Raw genomic sequence first — 25,942 nt, forward strand, 5'->3', positions numbered from 1 at the left:
TAACAAAACTATACTGTAATACCATACAGCTTTTACAAAGCTCCTTTAATAGGTGAATATGTCATAGTAATGTATAACGTAATTTAAAACAATTACAAATCCTTCAAGCATACCAAGCAAGAAAAAAAATCTAATAATGTTGTACTGAAGGGAGATTACATTCAGATGGGCATTGAATTCTTCTACTCTTCAGTGAAAATCTGTGATGCAGAATGGCAGGTTCAAAAATAATACGGTCCTTGACGTCAGCAAGTGTCTTTAGAAATTACAAATGGTACTTAATTTCTTTTTTATATACTTACCCAGCACCTGCAACTATACTATCTGGGTTCTCCTCAGTACCATTTACATGTGGGAGAAAAGTATAGGCAGACTAAACCCAGTGTCCCACAGACCACGGCACTTAGGATCAAACTCAGGACCTCATATTCTAAGGGCCACCACCTTGACCATCAAGGTGCAGATCCTCACAAGGGCCCTTGCATTCAGTCGGAATCAGCTTCATTTTCTGGTCTGAATCCCGCAAATGACTGTCTGATGACAAATCAGTGTTTCTGCACAGAGCCCTACAGACTGGGTGAAGTCTTCTGGAGAAGCATGTTTAGAGTGCAAACCAAAGCTGTTCAAAACTCTGTTTATGGGTGGCTATGTCTTCTAGATAAAATGGCATTGCTGTGTGGTAAGTGTTACTGATTATGTTACATGCTTGAAGTGTGTGGCTTGTTCTCATAAGGATAATTTGGAAGAGTAATAAAGACAGGCGTGAACAACAGAAATCCTGAGAAAATTTTGATGGCAAGTGAGGATGATTCATGAATAGTTTCATATTGAATTGCTTTTGCTTCAAAAGCATGGGGAAATGAAGTTTCCTAAACTGTATATGCATTGTTTTTGAATTTGCATTCTCACAATATGCTGTGGTTTTGTTTTGGTTTCTGCTGCCGCCGGCAACAAAAGCGCCACGCGGCCGCCCCTCCCCCCGCCGGCGTGCGGAGGAGAATGGAAAGAAAAAGGCAGAAACCGGTGGGTCGGGATAAGGGCAGTTTAACAGAACAGCAACCAGAGGGAAAACAGGAACAACAACGATACAAATAAGGAGAAAACACAACCACGAACCGTACAACAGCCGCTCTCCCGAAACAGGACCGACGCTGCGCCCCCCCAAGCCGCGAGTGCGTTCCCGCCGCGCCGCCCCCCCCCCCCCCCCCGGAACCCCGCGTGACGTCACATGGTATGGAATACCGGGCTCTGTTTGGCCAGGTGGGGTCAGCCCCCACCCCCCGGCTGTGCCCCTTCCTGGATTCCGGTGAAAATTAACCCTGTTCTGGCCAAACCCAGGACAGGTTTTCATACCATAACTTAAAATGCTATGCAGTCCGTGTCAACATATTTACTGAAGTCTTGCTAGCAGAAAATATTCTGTGTAGCTCATATTATAAATCACTTTTACCCTGTCCTTTGCTGCCTATATGTTTTCATAATGTAATACTTTATGCCAAGAATGTGTTTCTAATGGTGTCTGGTTTGAACATCCACTCTATCACTGAAGGTGATAGCAAGTAAATTCAATTCCATTAAAATTAATGGGAAGTGTGAAAACTGATCTAACAGTGTTTGCAGCTAATTTTACCTTTTCCTTACTTCTAAAATAATCAACCTAATCTTAAAAATGAAAGCTTCTTAGTTTCTAATGTGATTATATGTTCCTCATCACTACTGCTGCAAGACTACAGGTACTCGTTTCCGAAGTTGGAGTTTCCTTTCCTGTTTGTTATGATGTCATCCATACAACGGCACTGCCACTCACCAAAAAAATTATATTAAATACACATAGAGATTCTTCAGTCTCCACACAGACAAAACTCAAAATAATTTATTAGATCTTCAATTGATTATTGTTCACTTCCTGTTTTTCCCCACTGAGTTAATACCTGTTCAATGAAACTTCTGAACTTCTCTCACTATTCATGTTAATGATACAGACTTTTACAAAGTACTTGATGAATTTGGTGGATGCCACAGCTAGAACAGAAAAAGAAATAATTGCCCTTTCTGGAAAAAGAGGTAGAAAGACACCAAAGAGCTAGGTAAAAAGAGCTGATAGATCTAAACAAAGTTTATAGCTAAACAGTGCAATCTGTGTGAAGAGCTTGTTTTATCGTACACTTGCTATAGAATAAGGGAGCAAAGGGAGTATTCTGACTGAACTAGGAGTGTGCAGGCTGGTCATTAACCTGTTCATCCATGTCTGTCATGAAGAAACTTAAAACAATCTCAACCACTGTCAAAATTAAGATTTTAACTGAAAGGCTTCCTGTATGTTAATAGCTATGGAGCTATTTAAATACTAAAGAATTTTTTCCTAATGCTAGGTCTAAAGAATAGTTATTGTGAGAGTTAAATGGACTCTTCCTCTTTGTCAACAGCTACAGGAGTTGCTGGCTACCCAGAAAAAGAGTGAGCAATGAACGAAAGTATCTATGCAAACGTTTTCACTGTCTTGTACCCTTTCCTTTGCAATGTTCATGATTAATTTGTTGAACTTCTGCCTTCCTCTCTAAAAATATATAACGAAACTGTGGAAAATAAATAAACTCTAATAATAGAAACCACCACAGTATTTTTTGCTTTTTATTTACTAAGCAAAACAAATCTGGCCACACATCTTTTGATACAACCCAGGATACGGTTGGCTTTCTGGGCTGTGAGCATACACTGCCATGACATCTTGAGCTTCTCATCAATCAGTTTTGAAATTTAATATCCAAATAAATTGTGACAATGTAAACAAAGGCTTCCATAAGAACAAAATTTTCCGAATTAAAATACAGGAGAAGGCTATATCACCAATCTAATTTTTAGATACTTCATACTGATGTTTTATTAGGCCCTAGAAGCAAACGCTTTTTATGGCATTAAAGTAGTATAATAATTGCTCCTATCCAGCTAGGTGCTGGAGGCCCATTCTGGTTCCAAAATTAACTCAGTTGGTAGGCAAAATCATTCTGTCTGCATAAGCGTGTATGTAATAATAATAACAATGCAGAAGGGAGCTCTATAAAGTTGATAGGAAAAGAACATTTTAAAACAAGTTGCTAAACTTTCCCAATTAAGTTTATTGTGAAGCCAGAGTCTGGATTTCCTGAATGTACGGTATACACATAGATACAAACCAGAATCTCCCTTTCCGAAAATTTTCAGGCATTGGAAAATCCGCACCTAGAACAAAGCAAAGTACGAATTTCCCTAGCAGCTGGTCAACCCTGCTACAGCTTGGAGTCCTTTCTCTATTCAGAATGATGAAAGTTCCTGCTGCACACCTTAACTTTACTAAAACAAAACACTAGAAAAACACCAGCAAGGAATAAGCTTTCACAAGAAAAAGACTGGGTTAGATTCCCTCCTGTTTCAAAGAGCTATAATTTCACAAACGGGCTCTAATAATATCCCTGGAAAAAAAATCCATGGAGCAGGAGAAAGACAACACAGAGGGGTTTGCCTTTCACTGCTTCAGTGCAGTATGAAGGAATGATAGTTGGAAGATGCTCCTTGTGCTGTATATCCCAAATGGAAGACTTGAGTAAAGAGCCCTGTCAGTATGGCTTCCTTCAGGGGCAATACATTCATTTACACAGCAAACAACTCCTGAGACTGCATAATGTGCTAACAAGAACCATTTTTCCCCTGCCAGTGAAAGATCTGATGCTATTATTATCAATTGATCTTCTCCATTCTTTTTACAGGTGGTAAACATAAACAAAAGGTGGATTTTGACAGTAAATGAAATATTTAACTGAAAAGTACTTTGACAATGCATGAGTATATATGTTTTTATGTAAGCCAAATTTGTAAGGAATAAAAGGAAGAAAGCTGCTTCAATTTTCCTCAAATTATCTGGACTTAATGAATTGCTTTTATGTCATCACCAAACTAACGGTTTGGGTGCCTACATAGCATGTATCTTTAACAGAAGAAAAAAAAATCTCTAAAGACTATGGCAGTTCTCTGAAGCTGTTTTTCAATATCTTCTAGAAAAAATGAATCCATCTAATTCTAAGAGTTTTCCACTGTCTGGGTGATAAATGACATGAATCTGAAAGCATATGTCTGACTCAATCAGAATTCATGCTTGTATATGCTCAAATTTGTTGAATATTTAGTAAAGGTAAATATTTTTTTAGCTTTCTTTTCACCCTTTTTTTCCCAGCCTCTCTGAAAGGCAATAAAAAGTCAACTCAATGCAAGAAAAATAATCATCTGAGAAAAAATCTTCAGGTGACATGCCACTTCATAGCAACTGATGCGATTTCTGCTGAAATTATTTATCTCCTAAACTGTATACAGAATCGTAGTCACAGAATCATTAGGTTGGAAAAGACCCTTAAGATCATCGAGTCAACCGTAAAACTAACACTGCCAAGTCTACCACTAAACCATGTCCTTAAGTGCCACATCTACACAGTTTCTAAATACCTCCAGGGATGATGACTCCACCACTTCCCTGGGCAGCCTGTGCCAATGCTTGATCACCCTCTCAGTGAAGAAATTTTTCCTAATATCCAACCTAAACCTCCCCTGACGCAACTTGAGGCCATTTTCTCTTGTCCTATCACTTGTTACCCGGGAAAAGAGAGAAACATGTACCTTCTTTCACCAAGAAAAAAGCTAATAAAGTGTCACGTTGCATTATTTCAGTGAGCTCTTCAGTTGGAGATACTATGTCTATGTTTTAAGTTATGTCAGAATAAGTTTACAATTCTAAAGTATCATGTAAATGGGATATGTGGCTAATTTAGGTTTGTCTTAATTGTGCTTCCTATGTAATGTAAGTGCAACTTGTTTCTGTGCACAACACTAACTGTACTTCAGCAGATCAGAATTCCCATTGATTTAAGTGGGAAGGAAAAAGGATCTATAATTTGTTAAAGCTGCAGCTCTCAATTTACTGCTAATGATTTTGTTCTCAGTTTAGAAGACAAGCTGGTTATTTCTCTACTAAGAAAGTTCTGCCGGACAACAATATCCACTTTTCTCAAAATATTAAGTTTCTAGTATCTAACTGTACTCCCACAACATAATCAATGGATTATTTTGCCAGTGTTTCATAGTGTGGGTGATTTACAACTTTCTAAAGTCTTGCTTACTTTTCTTTGAGACTAAATTCACATCTATCATGATAGATCTAGTTGCCATTGGGAAAAAAAAATCCGTCTCTACAAACATACTTTTTTTCAGATTGTTCAGACTGTTTGAGAGAAAGTCTTCAGCATAATATTCTGTCTACTTACAAAATATGTATTTTTTTTTTCTGTTTTCTTCCCTTCACAATGAACATAAATGCAAAAGTATGGTTCCATTTCCAAGCTGTACAGGATATCTCTATCATTTAGTCCTTTTCACTCTGCCATATAATGCCTGTATTGGTCATAAATTGCCTTCACATAAATATGAAAGACTATTCCTATCTTTACTGTGTCTTATAAGCCTCCTTTCACTTTCTGTTTTGTATTATTTTATCATATACTTTATAATTTACTATTATATATTTGTTAGTCTGGTAACAACCTTGATGACAGACCATTAATAAACAGTTAATATATCTAACTTTATATCAATATATTGCATTTCATCCTACAACAAGTACTTCAGTTGATAATCTACTAATAAATGCAATTCAAATATTAAAATGCAATTATGCTTATGGCACAAAAATGATGAATATAACAAACATAACCCTTCCACTTAGGGAAAAAAAAACAAAAGAAGTATTTTTTTTAAGTTATCCAAGCCTCCAGGACCTTGTTTTCAAACGTGTGATATTTACAGCATCATAAAGTTAATTTTTTTTAGCATTCTTGTTGTTTTCTGATTATTACAACTGGCAATTTTCTTCTGAATTTTAGACTCCTCTGTTGCACACTCTGAAATTTGCTATTTTCCTTCTATGTCTCTGTCATTTAAGTACATAAGTGTGATCTGCTTACTAATGCTTTCCAGTTAGCAAAGAATTTACCGTGCTTTCACAGTCAACATTCTGTGATGGCAGAACCAGCTCCTGAAGAACTAAAAAGTTGAGACCACAATCCACTATTCAAATAAGTCATGAGATAGGGTAAAATATATAATAACCAGCTAGCTTAACATTTTTTAATACATATTGAAAACAATTTTGTTGCAACTGGCAAGGCAGCACTAAGCAGAGCATAATTCCATTAGAGTCAGTCAATATGAATGTATAATAGGAATGTCTTGCATAACTAAGTTCATAGAACTCTTTGAAGATAATGCTGCTGTGATAGATAAGAGAGTGACGTGGACAGTACGTATTTTTCAAGAAGCATTTGATAAGGCTACATGTCAAAGATAATTGGTTATTGTAAGGAAAACTGACACAGAATACAAGAAATTTTAGAGAACTGGAAAGTGCATATTGCCATTATTATGCAAAAATTTTTGTCTAGGTAACCGTAAACTATACGACAGATGTAAGACTGTCAGTAGCACAGACACCACACTGGACGCACGAGAACACAAGAGCGCCAACCCATTTCTGCTACACTGAAAGACACGTGTACATATTTCTCAAAATTTTAGTCAAGAAAGGCATCCTCTTCTGGACCATTATCGTGAATCAAAGTGAATCAATCTTTTCAACTTTATGCCAGTGCTTCTAAGAAAAATAATGTATGTGGAGGTGTAACAATGAAGTTGTGCCTCAATTTTTTTTAATTGGAGGTAAGGGGTCCCTTGTCTACTCATGTATTTATTTACTCTTTTTTTGTTTGTTTGCCCTCTGGTGGAGAAGCTGAGCTAAGATTAATTTAAGATTATTAGGAAGCCATACCTAGCAGTGAAATTTATTGGACTTTAGAATAATCTCTAGATACAATTACAGAAGTCTTTAAATGCCTTTGCATAAACTATATAAAGCATTGTGAAAACATACCAGGGTGACAATTACTGCAGTGCAGTGAGAGAGATTAGGAGGTTTAAGTATTCGCTGAGCTGTGAATGATGAGATTCACAGCTGGTCTATCTCCGCTGAAATCAAGTCCCCCTAATCTCTGAAGCTTGACCACCAGTCAGCTCATACCTTCATATTCTCAGCATACACTTTCCTTCAAGGCTGATGAGTCTACCACTCTTTCAGAGCAAATATATGCAGTCCAGCAGCATCAGTTCAGTATTCAGGAAGCATCATCAACATTTTGTAATTATTGCTTGAATTGTCGCACTGCTGTTTAGGAATGATAACCAATAAAAATGCCATTTATGCATAAGCATTAGGAAACCTAAACATAGCCTTTGTGCTTGTGATGAATATTGAGAAGTTAATAGTTATTCTTCACTTAAACTCATATGACAAGTTTTTACATCTAACCTCTGAAACTGTTTCATAATGAGCTCTCAGTATGACAGACTCCACTGATTTACTGTCTAGAATATCCATTGACTGACTGAACCCATGATGCTGAAGCAATTGTTTTCCCAGCAGCATCTATGCTTATACAGCATATGCAGTAATACAGCTTTGGTTAGATTTTATTTAAAACCTTATTCTGAATTCTTTTGCCTACTTTCCACATGTTTGTATTTTTACAAGAAATCTAGAAGCACTGAACCTAGGTGCTTATTTTATCTGCTGATCCTATTAATCAGCCCTCTACTGCATGCTTGCAATCTCTCTTGGATATACTTGGTTCATGTCTACCACAGAGATCTTCATTATCTGGAGTTTTTTTAAAGAATATTTTACAATGATGTTATTTTAAAGCTATGCACTGGTTATGCCAATTGTTCTAGTCAAATGGTGGGAAGATTGGAAGGAAAGATGAGGATCCTCAGGGTTAGAAGTTGTTTACTAACCACTATGTTCCAGTGGACTTATACTGCCATTTTTGCACCAATATAGAGTAAATATTCTAAAGAGTAGACCAGCAAGGACACGTCTAAACTGTTGAGAGAGCATGAAAATTATGACCTCTTCATCTTATGTTTAAAAGCATACTACACACAGTTTTGCTACCTTTGACAGCTTTTACTGTTCTTTCAAGTTTCTGCCACATGACTGTTTTGGGGCTCTCACATTTGAAGCATCTGCTTTTTAGCATAATTTACTAAAAAGCATTGGAAAAAAACCCGCATATTCAAGCTTCCCACTCTCACAGATAATTCTTATTCTTTCACGGCTAGAATGAGCCCTTCTTTTGTTTCCACAGACATTTTTATGTAGCAAAAGTCCACCTATAAAAGAACCAGTGGGAAATGTTCACCTGAAAGAAAATTAGCTTTGCAGTTTAGGAAAAAAATGAAAGATATTAATGGGCGGGGGGGGGGAACAAAATGTTGTTTAGTATTACAGACTTAAAACATACTGTATAACAAATTAAAAAGACTTGTCTAGTTGTGACAACCACAACTGAAAAAAACATGTAAAAATACTTGTGAGAAAATCAGGAAAGGAATATTTTTCAGTTTATCCTCTTAACCCACTTTAACACAGTTCAAAAGTTTCAGTTAAGATGCAAGTCACCCCAGAATGAACAAGAGAAATTATAGTCTATAGAAATGAGCCTTAGTATGATATGTTAGTCCTCGCCATCATGCTCTTGGGTCTTCAGCACGGCGTTTAGCATTTATTTGGACACAAGAACATTTAACTTCCAGGACTTCTGTATTTAATTGCACTCATATTTAGAGTCAGTCCTTCCATGGGAGTATGCCATAGCTTATAGGATGTAGCCATCATAAACTGTTGCTCCGTGATTCCATATGACAGACTCACAAAAATGTATTCCCATACAAAAACATGCAATTCAAAGTTATATTTTAGTATGTGTATTCGTAAAATTGATTTCTGATAATTTGATCTAATTGAATAATTTTAGATCCTTAGCTTTGTAAAACAGCTCAAAATACATTTTGCTGCCATTTTGCAGCATTGATACACATCAATATATATTTGAATGGGGAAACAAGATTTTCAGAATGGATACGAATGAGTCAGAATACCTCTGACATTAATACATGTACACCTGCAAAGACAAATACACAAAAATATAAAGAAAATTCCTTGTGATCTCATTTATATTATCCAAATAATTTATCACTCAAAGACATACATGAAAAGGACTTCTATTATACTCAGTGGCAGTAGCACAGTGATAGAAAAATTATGTTCAGGAAAACAGGATGAACACAATTATAAAGCATAACTTGGTGCAGTGTAGTGAAAGAGATAAATTCAAGATCAAAAAAGACTTGTGTCCCTAAAAATCAAGCTAAAACAATACTTGTAGAGGAAGAGAGTGCCTCATCTTCCCTTACGTGTTTTATAAAGTATTAATAGTTGTTAGAGAAAAATAAACTTTATCGTTTGTGCTGATAACAGTACTGCAACAATAGATAAATCTTAAAAGCTTAAACCATTTTTGTTTCCAGAAATTTCTGCCTAATAATAGCATTACGTGTCTTTGTCACTCTAAACTGCTGTCAAACAGAGCAGAATACTAACTTTCCTTACACCTGAGATTGGGACAGTGTTAATATTTGGTGGAACTGCAACCATATGAACAGATTTTTTTGTAGCTAAAATTGCACAACTCATCCTCACCTCTCCATTCAGAAAGTTTTATAGAGTGACATAAGTATTTCTGTTAATGCAGTTATTGGTTTCTTACAGAAATTCAATTCTTTGCAACTAATCTTAAGCATTTCCATAAGATACAAGCTGAAAATATCCTCTCCCTCTACAGCTGCTGGGGAGAGACAGAGGTAAACCTCTCTCATAGACAATAAACGGAGACGACAGAAACTAGCTATTACCTCTGTCACCGCAAGCAAAGCTCTGAAAGGTCCCTGGAATAAATACTGGCTATTGGCTATTCTCTACCTTCATCGTGTAAGCATGGGATTATCTTAAATTCTTCTTCAAACAGTAAGAAATTATTAATCTGTTAAATAAAGGAGTTTCTTATAGACAACAATCAAACCCACTCACCTATGCACTTTTATACTCACAGAACACTGGATTATGATATAATGGGTGCAAGCCATCCACATATGTTAAGTATTATTCAGCACTACTCTGACGAAAACACTGGCAGCTGCTAATACGCTCACAGCAATGAAAGAAACCATGCTGGATATTTATCATTTGCACTATACATAGCCCTGTAGAATGACCTACGCTTGTGAACTGCAGTAGCAAAAACTGTTGGCTGTTTATCATAATAGGTGGTGGAGAAAGAGGTTATTGTCGAGAATAATAAATGTGATTCTGAATAGGTTTCCCCAGCAAAACATGTATTATGAATGGGCACCAAAGGACAGTCAAAATCTTCACTCATTTATAGGCATTAATATTGTGTAAATAACGCACTGTGGTTGCCTTTATACTTTGCTTTAAGTATCAGCCTGGATCATGATGGGGATAACTTCCTGGGTCATCAGCCACACCTGAAGGCTTTTGCCCTAGGTCTTCATCTTCCATACTTGCTTTCAAGAGACAATGAGCACTTAACCCTCTTGCAGCAAGTTATATATTATTCACCAAAGCATGGTGACATACATAGGCAATTCTTGCTGCTGTAACAAAGCACTGGGACAATCCAGCTCCTAAATTATTCTGAAACAAAGGAGAAATACTGTTGCAGTCCAAAATTCTACAGTACCTCATTTTCAGACTTGTAAGTTAGTTGGTGTAGAATGGCATCAAATTCAGTTGAGCAACCTGGACACATTGAACTTGTTCAGAGAGCACTTTCAAAGTGAAGGATTTATTTGACTCCTCTTTGCAAAGGCACAGAGAGGTAAGCAAAGCATCAAGTTAAGATTTTTCCTCACATATACTTTCTTCTAATTCCAGTCTGCTCTTTTTTTTTAGAGACTATTGATCCAGATTTAAAGCAAGGAATAATGAAAATAATGATAATTTTATTTCTTATATGTTCCTCTGTCTGTTTCATAAGTAATACAGTTTTCCACAGTTTACAAATTAATAACTGTCCTTCTGTTATACTCTTCTCAGTGACATCAAGTGACAGGACAAGATGCAATGGGCACAAACTGAAGTATAGGAAATTCCACTTAAAAATTAGAAAAAAACTTTTCACTCTGAGGCTGGTCAAACACCGGACTATGTTGCCCAGACATGTTGTAGAGTCCCATCCTTGGAGACACACTAAATACGACTGACATGGACAGTGTCATGGGCAACACCCTCAGGACCTTGCCTCAGGCAAGTGGGCTTTGACTGGAAAATCTCCAGGGGTGCCTTCCAAACTCAACTATTACTGTGATTCTATGAAATAATTCCACTTTAAAGCATCTGCTGAACATGCACTCCCAGCATAAGAACTCAAACACTGATTGTGTTCCCAGAAGAGAAGTCAACAGCTAGGAGCTGAAAGACACCTTTGACACTAGAAGCCAGTGTAGTATTTCCCTCCTGATAATATTAGACTTCACTCTGCGCCAAAGCTGGTGCTATTGCATTCGCAAGGCAGCTTTCTGGGGCAAATGTTGGCACAGAAAAAAACTTTTCCAGTCTAGGCAATTTCTTTAAATAAAGATGGTAATGATACAGCAAGCTTATACCCAGTACCTATTTTCTTTTAACTGAAAATTCAGTCCACCTTCTTTTCTTGGTTAATCCTTCTCTTGCTGAAAGCCACTCTGGAGTGAGGTAATTGGTCAGTGTTTGAAATAACCCAGTTTTGTACATAGAGTTTAGAGGTCACTGCATGGTCAGAAAGGTATTTCAGTACTGCTTTATTATTCCATTTACAGAAGCCTAAAATAATACTGCATAAGCTGTTCTTCCATCAAAATATTTTTCTCCTGCTTCACTACACAGTATAACTTTGCAGAAGCAGTTTGCTGTTTCTTCTGCCCTGAGCAGGCTTAGCTACGCTGAAGGGGAACGAAACTATCCCAAAAGTCAACTTCCAGGCAATCGATACTGCTCCACTGATTCAAAGCAAGACCATATTCTTTCTTCTATCCACATCTGAGCACAGATGTAGTAAGAGAATGAAGAAGCAGAACTTCTTTCAGATCCATCCCTTCCTTGCCCATTAATTCAGCTTACAGTGCCAATCACTTTCCTGCTCATGTATAGCTCATGAGAGCACTGGGTGTGAGGCAGATTCCATTTCCTTACATCCTGAATGTCATAAAAGTCAGGACAGATGTTTGTCATTAGTCATTTCATATTGATGGGTAAGTTAGAGTGTCCAAAACACATAACAGTACATTTCCCCAAAATCTGGAAGTCAGTGTATATCTAAATGTTTAATCCCTCTTGGAGACGTGAAAGCTATTATCTAAAACACTTGTTTTTTCATCTGCTGAAAATTTGGCAAAGCTCATCTCAAATTTTGTGCTAAAGCTTCTTCCTTGATTTCAGAAACATTTTATTCCGTAAAAATAAAAACGATTAGTAGCCTTCTAAGAAGTAGCAAACAGTTTTTAGTACTTCTTGCTTCCCCTTCTACTCTTACTTTATACTCTTTAAAGCAAAAGGTCCTACAGCCAGGAAGCAAAGCAAACCCAAAAGTGGACCACAACATGCCCGAGCACTGCCAGAACAGGGAACCATGTGTGATATGTGCTTTGAACAACGTCTTTGCATGTGCAAGGACAGGCAAAAAAAATCTAGAGAAGATCGGACACTCCCAATATACTTTGTTACACAGTAATAATGTACATGAAATTATATCTGCAGAAATTAAAATGAACATATTAAAGGCACCTGCTTTTATTTCTGCCTCTGTTCCTAGCAGTGATGAAAAGCAAGTGGATGAAGTTCACATGGGGAACTTTGTGGGTTTCTAGCAGCTGCTGTGACTACAGAGCCACACTCACACAGTGTCCTTGGCCAGAAAGGCACTGTTGGGAGCAGGCGAAGGGCTGCCTCAGGAGAGGGAGGCATTCCCCCCAGGGATATAAATGATTGTGGAGGCTAGAGGACCTTCCCTTTTTATTTTGGCTGGAGCACCTCAGAAGGAAGAAGATAGCGAGAAATGATGATTTGCTTTGTCCAATCTACTCAGCATTTAAACCTCTCTCCCTTGGGTGAAGTGTTCTCTACTACGCCTTCTACATGGCAGAGGTGGGGAACAAATACTGGAGTGATCCTCTGCGAGTCTGGATCACTTTCTAAAAGGAAGAAGATTTGCCTTCAGTCCTTTTCTCCACCATAATGCACATTTATCTATTTTCTAACCCTAGCGGCCATGGAGGAATACAGTCTGTGTGGAAAGCAAAAAAAATTCGGCATCTAGGGATGCCGAGTGCAAGGGAGAGGTCACATGTAGTAAGAGGGAGAAGGTACATTGCTGGCATGACACAGGAGAAGGGAAAGGGGCAGAACTGGCAAAGAAAGACATCATGCAGTGAGAAAGCCTCTGATATTTCCAGCTGCCAGTAGAACTGTTGGCAAAACTCATGTCAAAGAGTCCTTAAATTGCTGACAACATTTTGTTTCCATTCAATCTGATCCAGCTGCAGCTGGGTGAACACTGCAGCAGACGAAGTGTTGAAGCATTACTAAGACTCATGTAAGTCAGAGCGGTATTGCCTGTCTAGAGAGGGCAGTCAGAGGATATAGCAAGGCTCATAGCGACAGGTGACAGAAGAGCGCATTTGTTGGTTTTTACTCCAGTTTGCTATTAGTTGGCTAAATTCACTTTCTTTGCATGTTTGGATAAATTCTCAAATAAGCAGTCTAAGAGATAGCTTTTCTTCCTGAAGTGCTGCCACGCATAGCTTTATTAACACCACCCTGAATTTCTTCACGGCACTCTACATCTTACATCTGTTGTGAAGTGAAGCTGATGCAACACACCTGGTAAATGATACATTAACACCAACACATCAACTTGCATGGGCTGCTGCTAGTCTCCAAGTAAATGGTTCAATTTTACATATGGCATTTTTAGCAACCTGCATTGTGCCCCTACTTCTGTTCTGCTGCATTAGCAATGAACAACGGCATCTGACTAAAAAAAAATGTTCATCAGGTAATTTTCTGTATTTCTATACAGAACCTCTTTTAAACATTTTTTTCTTCCTTCTAGTCACATAGTAAACTGTATTAACTTAGAAGTGGTCCCTTACTGTTCAAAACATCCACAGAAGGGAGAGAACAAGAACATATGCCAGGTACTGTGAAGAATATCATTATGATTAATTCCTTGGTCAGATAATTTTGTCTGGTGATGGAGTTGTGATTAAATAGCCTTATTAATTATTTATTTAAGACACTGTTTGAAATATAGGTCGTGGTTTCCAAATGTCTGAGGAAAATGCTTTCCGTTAATCTATACAGAACAAAATAAAGATCGCTAGAGTCATCAGCTGTCTAGTCTGTCCTTAAGCATAATTTCTACCTTGCCCTTTTACTTCTGTTGAGTCACCTGAGGGCTGAAAATTGCACAGGTGCCTTGGGATGCCAAATTCCTGTTCACCTTCGCAGGTGTCCAAGGCCCTTTGGGTGTCTGAAGCAATTCTGACATGAGAGTATCTGGCTAATGTCGTGGCACCCCCGCTGCCTCTGGGGGTCCGCAACTGCAGCTGCTGCCTTCCTGCCTGCCTGCCTGGCTCTGTTCTCGCTCCCCTCGCTCTTCGGCTGCCAGCCAGCGCTCCCTGCCTACTTCTCACAGCTCTCATTGCTCAACTCTTGACACTCGCCATCTTCTAGCTCTCCTCCACCCTACAATCGCATCCGCTAAACAACTGCGGTTACCTCTCTCCCAAGTTTCCTCTTCTACAAAAGATAAAAGATTGCGCTTCTTAATATCTAGCTTCATGCACAATTCAGAACATTTCTGAAAGTGGTGTAGAGGTCTGTTGTCTAGCAGGCAGGACCAGCCCTGATCCTATGGAGTCTGGCAGGAGTTCCTGGTTTAATTCTCCGGCTTTAGTGTCAGAGAAGAATTAGGCCATTTGATACTAAATTCTCAGGATGTGCCTGAATAAAAATAGGACAAATACTGTGGAATTCAAGCTCTTCATCCATAATATATTCATCTTGAAGTGCACAGCTGCCATGCATATATTTATGTAACTGCTATCCGTAGAAATATTTAAGCATTCAGCTCAGGTCTGAAAAAACTATTTAGAAGAGTTAAGGAAGGCTAAATGGTGAGAGCAAGCAAGAGGAGATAGTCATTAGACATACGTGTTTTCAGAAGGCAACAAACTGCTAACATTTTCATCTGAATTACTGAATAAATATAGCGTAGCTAGAAAAGGTAGGGAGGGAGGGAAAATGTCTCCAGAGAGGGACAAGGATGACCAGACATATGGAACAGAGGGCAATCTAAGCAGACCACAACTTTTCAGTCTATAATTAGACAGCTTAAGGAGGCAGTGATAAGCATGTCTATGAGATACACTATTCACTTTTCACAGTAAAAACACTCGAGGCAATCCATAAAATCCTCAAACAGGACGCTTAAAACAAAGACAATGTAATTATTTTATAGAACCCATTTCCGTAACATGTTTTTGAAATCAATAATGTAAACAGGTTAAAAACCAAGATTGGATAAATTCATGAACAATTGAGACATCAGAAGCTTTTAATCACAGTACGATCTCCAGCCTGAGAGGACCAGACACAGCAGAAGCTGGATACGGATCAGAGAGGCAGGCGGCAGTGCTCCCTACAAACCCCCTCGCCTGTATTGCTGTTCTTCACCATCAGCTATCGCGAGCTCTGGTCTCTCCCATTATGGCAGCTGTCACACACTTGCCCTACCCTGTTCCCTACCTTCAAAGACAAAAATGCTGCAAATAACCTGGTCTATATATGCAGTAAGTACTGAGGGCTGCAGGAACATCTCCGCCTCCCCACTCTACCCAGCTGATACAGCTACACAAAACCTCCTTACATCTGCCACTACTTTTTCCAGATTTCTTCCTTTCTAAACTCATCTGTGACAAAGTCTTTAGTATCACATGGTGTTACAACACAAGCACAGTCATATTAATCAGCAGTATTTTTATTCTGTTGTATCTCTGGCAGGCTCCTGGCAGTATAGCAACAAACATCCCAGTAATAAATGAGCTTTTAAGCACACCAGACTTTACTATTCAGCTGCTGGCATGTGGTCTCTGATCAAAATTTAACTTCTACAACCCCTGTATAGGCAGCACACCAAGTAGCAATAACAGCAACAACACTAATAAACAATGTAAGGCACTGCTCTGACCTCCAGTTAAGAACACAGGTCAACTATTCTAACTGTACCAAAACCTATTACTTCAGAGGCTCTTTTCCTGGGCTACACCAATACACTACTGAATTACAGTGAGGTAGGTAAGTAGGAGCACAATGCCCATTAAATCTCCATAAACAATTAACTTTCGCAACTGAGCTCTACTGCAAAACACCCTACCTGCTGCCATGGGATGTTGCTTCACTTCATGTAGGTCATTGGTGAAGTAATAGACAGTTTTAACCAGCAACAGCAGAAAAGTAGCAAAATCCCAGCACAACACACACTTTGATATGTCTTAATAAAAATAGAGATCAAGTTTATAGCAGAAGAAATTGAAAAAAAGCAATTACCTCACTTTAATGTATTTTAAATGCTTTTAAAGTATACAGAATTTTACTGCTAAAAATACTCAACAAAACATACATTCAATGTAAAAAAATGCCTTAAACTTACCTCTTAGTTTACACTGATTTAATATATTTTTTCTTCTACTTTTCAACTTTCCTTGCATCTTGGGAATATAGTGGTTTTCTCCACCCGTTTCCTTCCTCTCACCTCCTCCCCCTCCAATCTGGCCTCCTTTCCTTCCTTGGAGGTTTTTAAGCTTTAATTTGAGAGTGTAAAGCTGAAAAATATTTGATACAATTTTTTTTTTTAATTAGAGAATTGAGCTCCTCACCATGGTTGAAGCATTTCTGGGAACAGCACCAAAAAGCTGGAAGCTACTGCACTGAGTAGCCACAGCATCTCTCTTAAAACCATCACTCATTTATTTTTTTCCAGACAACTAGTGTTTCAGCATTTTACTTACAGACATGACTGCAGTTCAGGAGACTAAAGCTAGAAAAGAGTCCTAGTCTCTTTGTTCAGTTTTGGAACGTGAAAACTAGATTCTCAAATTCCAGCGTGGGCCCAACTCCAGCTGGAACAGGAACAAGACTCACCAAGTGGGATTTGACAACGTATGAGCTGAGACTCGAGTTAGTTAGTCACATTTTCAATGAGCTCAGAAGGGTATTGATGATTATATGTTCTAACTGGAGGAGGTAGTTGTCAGTCTGCCTGCAGCGTGCATGTCACCACACCGGGGAAGGGGAAATATTTTAGAGCTTGTGTGGGATTGGGCTTGATGAATGGAGCACTTGGGAAGTCTCCTCTCCTATAATTTGGATCTTGTCGGGGAAGTAAAAAAAAAACAAAAACCACAAAAGAACAGGTTAGAGCTAACAATTTAGGGACTCTGCAACACAGATTCACACTGAGGGGTGTTGAAGAGATTCAGTATTTCCATATGCTAGTGAACGGCAGCCTACAGCCTATTTTAGGTTTCCATCAATTGACACTAGGTTGTGCTTTAGAGCCTCTGTGTACTTATTTTTTAATTCTTCATGTAGTACAGTAAGAGGTTCCTTTCACCTAATAAAGAACATTTCCCTGATACGATATCAAATTTGTGGTAATGCTAAATAAGTCATATCTTCTTTAAGTGCTTACAGATATTTCAGGCATGCAGATTATAGTAGTCTTCCTCTCCATTCCTTGTTTACTTGGTCATTACATTTTAGTCTTTCCTCTTAAATCAGTCTACCTAACTGCTGATTTTTATTTCCTGTTGCTTGAACAACAGAAAATTGCTTCTGCAATCCACCTATTTGAGTAAAACTTAGCAATCACTCGTCTGCTCTTCTACACAATCTTTCTACACATTCTTTCAAAGACAGTATTGCCCTCTTAGGTATTACACTGATCTCAAACTGGACCTTTCTCAACTGGAAAAAAACATGTTCTAGTGCAATTTAATGTGTATATTTCTGTAGACTTCATATGTATTAGCCATACAAAATCAGTTCTGAACTAATTTATCCCAGATGCATTAGCTTCTCTTTTTTCTCAATCTGAATATGATACATTGATAACTCCTCTTGCTCATGTTTCTAATCTCTAAGTATCTTCTATTTTCTGTTTCCTGCTGTTTACATCATCTGCTGACTTCATTAACATGCTGTTCACTTGCTTTCTTTAATACTATTAATGAAACTGTTAAATAAGGCTGAAACAGAGACCAATCATTTTAGTAGTACATCAGACAACCAGAATGTGTCATCAGCCAAGTTTTCTGCAGCAGGGCCTAAAAGCCCGTTTGTCAAAATCACTCCTTTTAATTGGTTTCTATAAGTTATTATTTGTAGAATTGACTGATGTTTAATTGTGGCATTACCAGGAAGCCGTTTGGGAAACCCTGGTACAGAAAGGCTGACTGCGTATGTATTTATTCTCATTTAAACCAAACCTACAGGAAAGTTTGGATTTGCTTCAGAGTGGGTTTTAAACTATTTACTTCAGTTTTCCTTTCTATTTACCTCTTCATACTCACTATTTCATACCACAGTTTACCCTTATAGATTTGAGATATTTGAATTAACTCCACGCAATTGACAAAACAATTAAGTTGCCTAAAAGCTGTGCAGAAGGGTACATGATAACAAAAAATTAATATTAAATAGAAGATAATATGATTTACTTAAATAGACACACATAGTGCGAATATACACGAATGTACAACAGACCAAAACAGTTCTAAATACATTTCCAGCATAACTAAGAGAAGCACGAGAGGTGCCTCTCTGTTAAACACCAAAAACAGATAAAGACAGAGAAGGATAACACCTACGTTACCTAATAGTTACTGGTGACCTGCAAACAGACTAACTGGGAATAAATTAGACTAGAAATGAGAAGGCATATAACAACCATCAGGAACGTGAGGCTTCAGATGAGTCTTCTAGTACATGTAGCCAAGGCAACGAAACTAATGTCTTTAATACAAAGCTGGCTTGGTTCGCAGAAGGAGCTGTCAAGTGGTTGCTTGAAAAGGCAGCGTACCCAGCCCTGATCTCAGACATGCCCGTCCCCATCTTCCTTCCAGCTCTACAAGCACAACAGTGAATATCAATGAATCTTAAACCCTAACTTTGTCTTTGAAATTACTGATTGTTCTCAAGCACATTTTCTTCATACTGGAAGCCTGAAATGAACACTGCCTGGTTTTGATGCACCTAAATTGCCTCATGAAATCTAAAAAAAAGAAAATGAAACTGTTATTCTTCATTACTAAGTAGACACTAGCAACTAAATTTTTAAGTGTCAAAATTCTGTCCTCTAAAACATTAATTAGCAGTAAAGAGACAAGGGGGAAGCTTCACAAGCAAGGGCACTCCTGAAAACAATGAACTCTAGCACGGGGCAAGGTCTTTGCTGAAAAGCTCAAGTTTACTACTCCTGACGTAGAGCAGCTGTGTCGGGGTCTGCTGCCTTCCCAGTCATATCAACCCAGGCCTGGGGAGAAAGGAAGTAATCGAGACCACAAGAACACACCCTTGCTATTTGTTCTCCTTTCAGTGCCAAAAAGCATGGAAAGCTCTCATGGGTTAGAAAAAACGGAAAATATTTGAATCCAGGTCCTCGGATCTATTTTGGCTCTGTGGAGTGTCAGAGCTGATAGCAAAGGACAGCTGGGCATTTTTGTACTCTTAACATTCTGGGTATATAGGTTGTTTCATTCTGAGGTTTTCATCTCAGAAAACATTTCCAGATATGCAAAAAATTCAGCAGATCCCTTTTTATACATGAAAAACTAGTCTCAGTTAAAAAGAGTATCAAAAGATTTGCTCATGGATATGTATGCGATTTCATGGAATGAAGCATTCTTGGTCCTCCTTAGAGCATTCTCCTCTAAGTTTTTAACCCTTATCAGTGGAAGAAGGATCTTTGGTGAAAGGACCTATTTAACCTTCACAATGTATTATTTACATAGGCTACTCAAAGAAAACTAACAGGGCTGTTACTGTAGGTATGATCTCTTTATATGGCTGAATAGTTCTTGGCCTTTTGAAAACACACGATTCATTGTTTTCATCAGCCTATGATCATAATGATACAAAGAAAAATCACAGTAATTATAGAGCAGTCTTCATAAGAGCTATATTTAATAAGCTGTGTTCATCTCTGTTCCAACTCCACTAGCTTCTGTCAAAAGCAAGGATATATTTAACCATTATGTGCTAGCTTGCATAGTTACAATTATTATCCTTGAGAAAGCAGTAATGCTCTGGTCCATTTAGAGGTTAAACCTTGCTTTCTGTCTGTTAACAAAAATACTGGATAGTTCAAATAAATTGAGAGTGCAGTAAATGTCGATAGAGTTCAAAACAAAGCATTCTTTCTGAAATCTCATATAAAAAAGGCTTACTTGTAATTTTTGCTTTTCAGTTTAACAACAAAAAGGGTAACAAAAGGCAAACATATATATATCTGTATGTATGCACATATAAGCAAATATACAAACATATTGGCAAGAAATAATGGTCAGCAGTGCATCATCAAAACTCTTTGTTTTACATTGGATTACTAGTTGCTGTAGCATTTAAGAACTACAATTCAACTTCAGAAGTCCATAAGAAGTTGAAAAAAAATGGAAGACAAAAATATACTCTTTGTCTACAGAAGACCACAATATGCGTATGAGACAGCAGGAGGAGACAGACAGCTGTGTAGCACAAAATAAAAATGAGAAGGAAGTTGTTCAGCATACGTCTCAGCACATAAGTACATAAACTGAGCATTAGAGGTAATCTGTTGACATCATCAGGTGGTTTACGTAAACATTTATCAGTTATGAGGCCTCTGCAAATGCTATTTTGAATTGTTACTTGGAAATTTATTTCACTATAATATGAGCTAATAACCAAAAAGTTCAGGGCAGCAGCACAGCCTGGTGCTATTTTACCTGTTGAATTTAGCTGGGGAAAAAAACCCCACAACTGTTTACCTGTTTATTTCATGGTACATTTTTCATTTAAAGAAAAGATGACATTTACACAGTTTCTTTACTATGCTCTTTGCAAACATGGTGTGTTCTGCCACACAAGTGTTTACTTTCCACTGTCCTGAAGAGGAAGCCTTGTGAACACAGGGGAGGAAGAATATGGCCTGGGGAATTAGATCTACAGAACGGTCATGCAATAATTCCCCAATTGGGGTGGGAAGGATAAGGTGGGAAATTTCACAGAAATGTTACAAGGTGGGCAGACAATGGGGCCAAACAATAACTTGGATAATATTAAGAGAATAAAATTCAAAGATCACACCAATCTCTTTTAGGCCATGCCAGAACTCCAGACGTCCTTCCTATTATTAAAAAGCATGAAGTATCATAAAATCCTCTCATCTCATCTACTGCATACAAGATATCCATCTTCCCACCCTGCCATTCAATACAGCTCAAAATTATGGTCTTACAAGCCTCAAGATAAAAAGTGCTGTTCTCTAAAAAAACACTTTGAAAACATACACTGTGTTTGTAGGCTGGCTTACAGTCACAGGCATCATATGTGTCTGTGCATGTAGATGTGAGTGTATGAGACAAGAGTAACGGACCTATTGATTAATTTCTAATTAAAAGGGAAGAGAGTGAAGCACTGGGAAAATTCTGAAGCAACCTTGTATTGTGATATGCAGAAGAATGCAAGCTGCAGTTCATTGGTGTCTCCATAGAAACAAGACATATTGGAGGGTGTAAGACATTGTCAGAGGACTAAAAAATTTCAGCTTCAGCAGAAAACAGAAAAGCACCTGAGGGATTTTTTTAACCAGGAAAACAAAATTAATTATTCATTTCCCATATAGGGAGCATCCATTTTTTAGATGAGTTACTTAACATGCATCAGGATTAACTTATCGACTGGCTAGTCCTATGATTTTCTAATCCATAAAATCTGTAGAAAAAGCATGGTTACACTTCTAACGCCAGAAAGGAATATAAGGAGGCTCTCAATGAATAACTGAAAGCTTTATTCAATGTGCTGTTAATTCTTGGTACCATTTTCACACTTGGTTTAGACACAGCACTTATGCATTCATATGAATATTGGCCCATATGCAGAACCCTGTCTTGGCCTGTGCAAAAGGCGTCCCTAGGAAAATTAAAGGCAGCGGGGAGACATTGCTTCAGGAAGACACCACACTCTAAACGTGCTCAGCATCTCTCCTACTTCAAATGAACAGAGACTCACACAGTGCAGCTGCAGCGACTGTTTTTAAGGAGTTGAACCCCCACACAGGACGGATTTAAAAAGGCTCATCTCCTCATGCTGAAGCTACAGGCAGAGGGTTTTTTCATATGTGACCAAGCGACCTGTGCCAGCTGGTATCTTCACAAGCTGGGTTGCTGTTCCCTGATTTTCTGCCCAGACTTGGCTCCTGCAGCCTCGGGGACAGCTGGCCAGCTGAACTGCCCTCAGAACCCTCAGCTCCTCTGCTAAAGTCATTCCTTATCCCCGGAGCTCCTCAATGCTGGAGACAACTTTATCTCCTTTTCTACTGAAAAAAAAAATGTTTCCACAAAAGAGCAGAAAGACTGTCACGTTGCCTCCATCGCCTGACGAGGTACACACAGGCCTGCTTGTGCTACGCAAGCAAACCGAGCCTGGCAACTGCCGTTAACTTCCGGCTGGAGGTCGCTGCGGTTTTAGGAGCCCCTCTGAGAGCTGCATTAAGAGAGTGCATGTCAGACACCGAAAGAGAAAAGGTCCTTCAGAACAATCATCAGGCCTTTTCCTGGCAACATTATGTGCCGCGATGCCACGGCAATGTCTGGCCTTTCCACAACAACCGGCTTCTTTAAGGCTGCTTAGTCAGGAAGATGAGGCTTAAGGAAAGGGATGAAAACTATGAGACTTCCCAGCTGCAAAAAAGAATTAAGGGCTCTAAAAAGATGTATCAGTGAGTGGGAAGGAAAGAAAAGATTTAAGTTAAAGTGAAAAGAGCTATTTTGGGGCTTTTTAATGTGCATGTCACACACATCCAAGTTCTGTACAGAGCACCCATGCAAAAATATTCAGAGGACATACTGGAGGCCAAGTATTATGCATCTTTTTTATCAGTTCGGAACTTCATTAATAAATATCCAGGCATTAGAGCTCTGCCAGAGGATGCAGACTGATTCTCTAGTTCTCTGCAGATCTGCATCAGGATGCACCTAAGAACAGAGACAATTCTTTAATTAGGAAGCACAAAAATAAGAGTGATTATGACTTGTTTGTGTCCAGCTATGCTTTTCAGCATTTGTGAAAAGATCACAAATCAGAGAAGCGTGAGTGGATAGACACTCATTTACACTACAGGTTCTCCAATCTGTGCACCAGAGCCGAAAGCAGTGAACTTGCCTACAGTCACTTCTTTCACAGACAGGATCACAAAGACATTGCTGCCCATGTGTGGTCTCTAGAAAAAGTTAAAATTTATGAGTATGCATGCAAAAGGAAAATATTTTAAAAGACAAATATTTTAAAACATTTCTGATTTTTTCTAAGGAGGATAAGAAAGAAAAAAATATTGGTTTTATTCTTGTTCTGATGAGGACTAACATAACTGAGTTTCAGGCTTTGGATAATGACTGATATGATCCTATATCTTTGCTTATATGTGACATTCTTGTCCACATAGTCAGTCTTACTGATGGTAAGCCCATTTCTCAAGGAGTAAGAGATACCAACAAAAGCACGTTTTTCTGGAGGACATAATGCTAGGCTGCTGCTTCAGGGAATCTCTTAAACTCTTCTTTGTTACATCCAAAGGAAAAGACAAAAAAGCTGTGTGATCTCAAATATTCTAGCTTCACATCCCTTACTGTGATCACAGCTTTATGCCTCCTGATTACTTATAGACACTGATGTAAAAAGAGGAAAGGATACAATAATTTGAAGTCTCCTCTCCTCTTTCCTGCACCCTTTACCCGCTTCCCAAACAAGGCAATGAGAAAGGGAAATGATTAACATTTTTCACTAATCCTGCTACTTATTAATAAAAGTCAAACTGAAGTGCTACTGAGAAAAAACACTCAGAAAGGAAGAGTGCACCACAACACCTGATACACAGTTGCTGATGTGTACATCGTGATCATATATTACTTCAATACCAGATTAAATTAGATGGAATGGTGTTGACATATCTCAGGAGAAAATTAACTATAGCTTACCCAATAAAGTCTTTATTATCCGTGAAGCATGCTTGACACTTACTAAGCATGATGCTTTATAGGAGGCTATCCAAACGCTCTGTTGTATTCTATCACAGTTTATAGGTGCATTCTATGATATTGGATCTATTGCATCAAAAGCACCTAGCTGCATTGTGCAGTGACAAAACTTCAGCAGGTTTTGACATTAGGTCCTTTTGACCTGGACAGGCTAGAAAGTTGGGCAGAGAGGAACCTGATGAGGTTCAACAAGGGCAAATGCAGGGTCCTGCACCTGGGGAGGAACAACCCCATGCACCAGTACAGGCTTGGGGTGGACCTGCTTGAGAACAGCTCTGTGGAGAGGGACCTGGGTGTCCTGGTGGACGACAGGTTAACCATGAGCCAGCAGTGTGCCCTGGCTGCCAAGAAGGCCAATGGGATCCTGGGGTGCATTAGGAGGAGTGTGGACAGCAGGACGGGGGAGGTTCTCCTTCCCCTCTACTCTGCCTTAGTGAGGGCCCATCTGGAGTACTCTGTCCAGTTCTGGGCTCCCCAGTTCAAGAAAGACGAGGAGCTGCTGGAGAGAGTCCAGCGTAGGGCTACAAGGATGGTAAGGGGACTGGAGCATCTCTCCTATGAGGAGAGGCTGAGGGAGCTGGGTTTGTTCAGCCTGAAGAAGAGAAGGCTGAGAGGGGACCTAATAAATGCTTACAAATATCCCAAGGGTGGGTGTCAGGAGGATGGGGCCAAGCTCTTTTCAGTAGTGCCCTGACAGGACAAGGGGCAATGGGCACAAACTGAAGCACAGGAAGTTCCGTCTGAACAGGAGGAAGAACTTCTTTACTCTGAGGGTGACGGAACCCTGGAACAGGCTGCCCAGGGAGGTTGTGGAGTCTCCTTCTCTGGAGATATTCAAGACCCACCTGGACGCGGTGCTGTGCAGCCTACTGTAGGTGACCCTGCTTTGGCAGGAGGGTTGGACTAGATGACCCACAGAGGTCCCTTCCAACCCCGAACATTCTGTGATTCTGTGATTCTGTGACACGCATTGAGTTCCCAGTAATGACTTAATGTGTCATGCTTGCACACTGGACAAACCAGAAAAGACCCTTCCATACACTCTCACTAGGTCAGCTAAGAGGTAAATCTGTTCCCAGACTTAAATGGTTCAGGTCTATGCAGCAAACATCAGGGAACCTAATAACTTGTTTGGTCCCAGGACTCTGTTAGGTGTATTGCAGAGGGATCACAGATGAATTTTCCTAATCTAGGAAATTCTAGGAACAATGAGAACAAAGATCTCTGCCAGATCTTGTGTCCCGCAGATGCACACAGACCCAAATCTTCCAGAGATTCAAATTATCTGGGTAGCCAAGGCTGGCTGAGTCAGCACAGGATATAAGAAGTTTGAGCACAGTTACTGGAGAACACACGTTGGCCATGCTGGCTGTCATAGAATTTTGTCATACACAGTTATCAGATGTGGTGAAAAAATCGTGAATAACTTTTATGAAAGACTGAGGACTACTGCAGTGTGTCCATCATTCAGGTCAGTGCTTATGGCTGTAGCGTGAGACTGGTGAATAACGGGTTTAATTTCATGTTTATCCAAGGCTTCTTAAGGGACATGAAGGAAGTTACGGAGCCTCCGTTTAATTCCTAAAATAAGGATAATGATCTTTCCCCACTTGAGAGA

General features: G+C 39.0%; 1 protein-coding gene across 23 annotated transcripts in view; it reads right to left on the reverse strand.

Annotated features, from left to right (window-relative positions):
* The window catches only part of DLGAP2 (DLG associated protein 2), a 501,744-nt gene that overhangs the window by 317,164 nt on the left and 158,638 nt on the right, over nt 1-25,942 (reverse strand). For 3 of the 23 annotated variants that reach the window (XM_075414728.1, XM_075414726.1, XM_075414727.1), the window contains exon 1: nt 16,683-16,850. The exons of 17 other annotated variants lie outside the window; for them this stretch is intronic. In XM_075414728.1, coding sequence (XP_075270843.1) covers nt 16,683-16,740 — 58 coding nt within the window. In that variant the 5' untranslated portion in view covers nt 16,741-16,850. Of the gene's footprint in view, nt 1-16,682; nt 16,855-25,942 lie in introns of those variants that run through there. 3 more of the 23 variants (XR_012763250.1, XM_075414725.1, XM_075414731.1) reach the window with 2 other exon arrangements.

This window comes from Opisthocomus hoazin, chromosome 2 (genome assembly GCF_030867145.1).
Source record: "Opisthocomus hoazin isolate bOpiHoa1 chromosome 2, bOpiHoa1.hap1, whole genome shotgun sequence".
NCBI lineage: Eukaryota > Metazoa > Chordata > Aves > Opisthocomiformes > Opisthocomidae > Opisthocomus > Opisthocomus hoazin.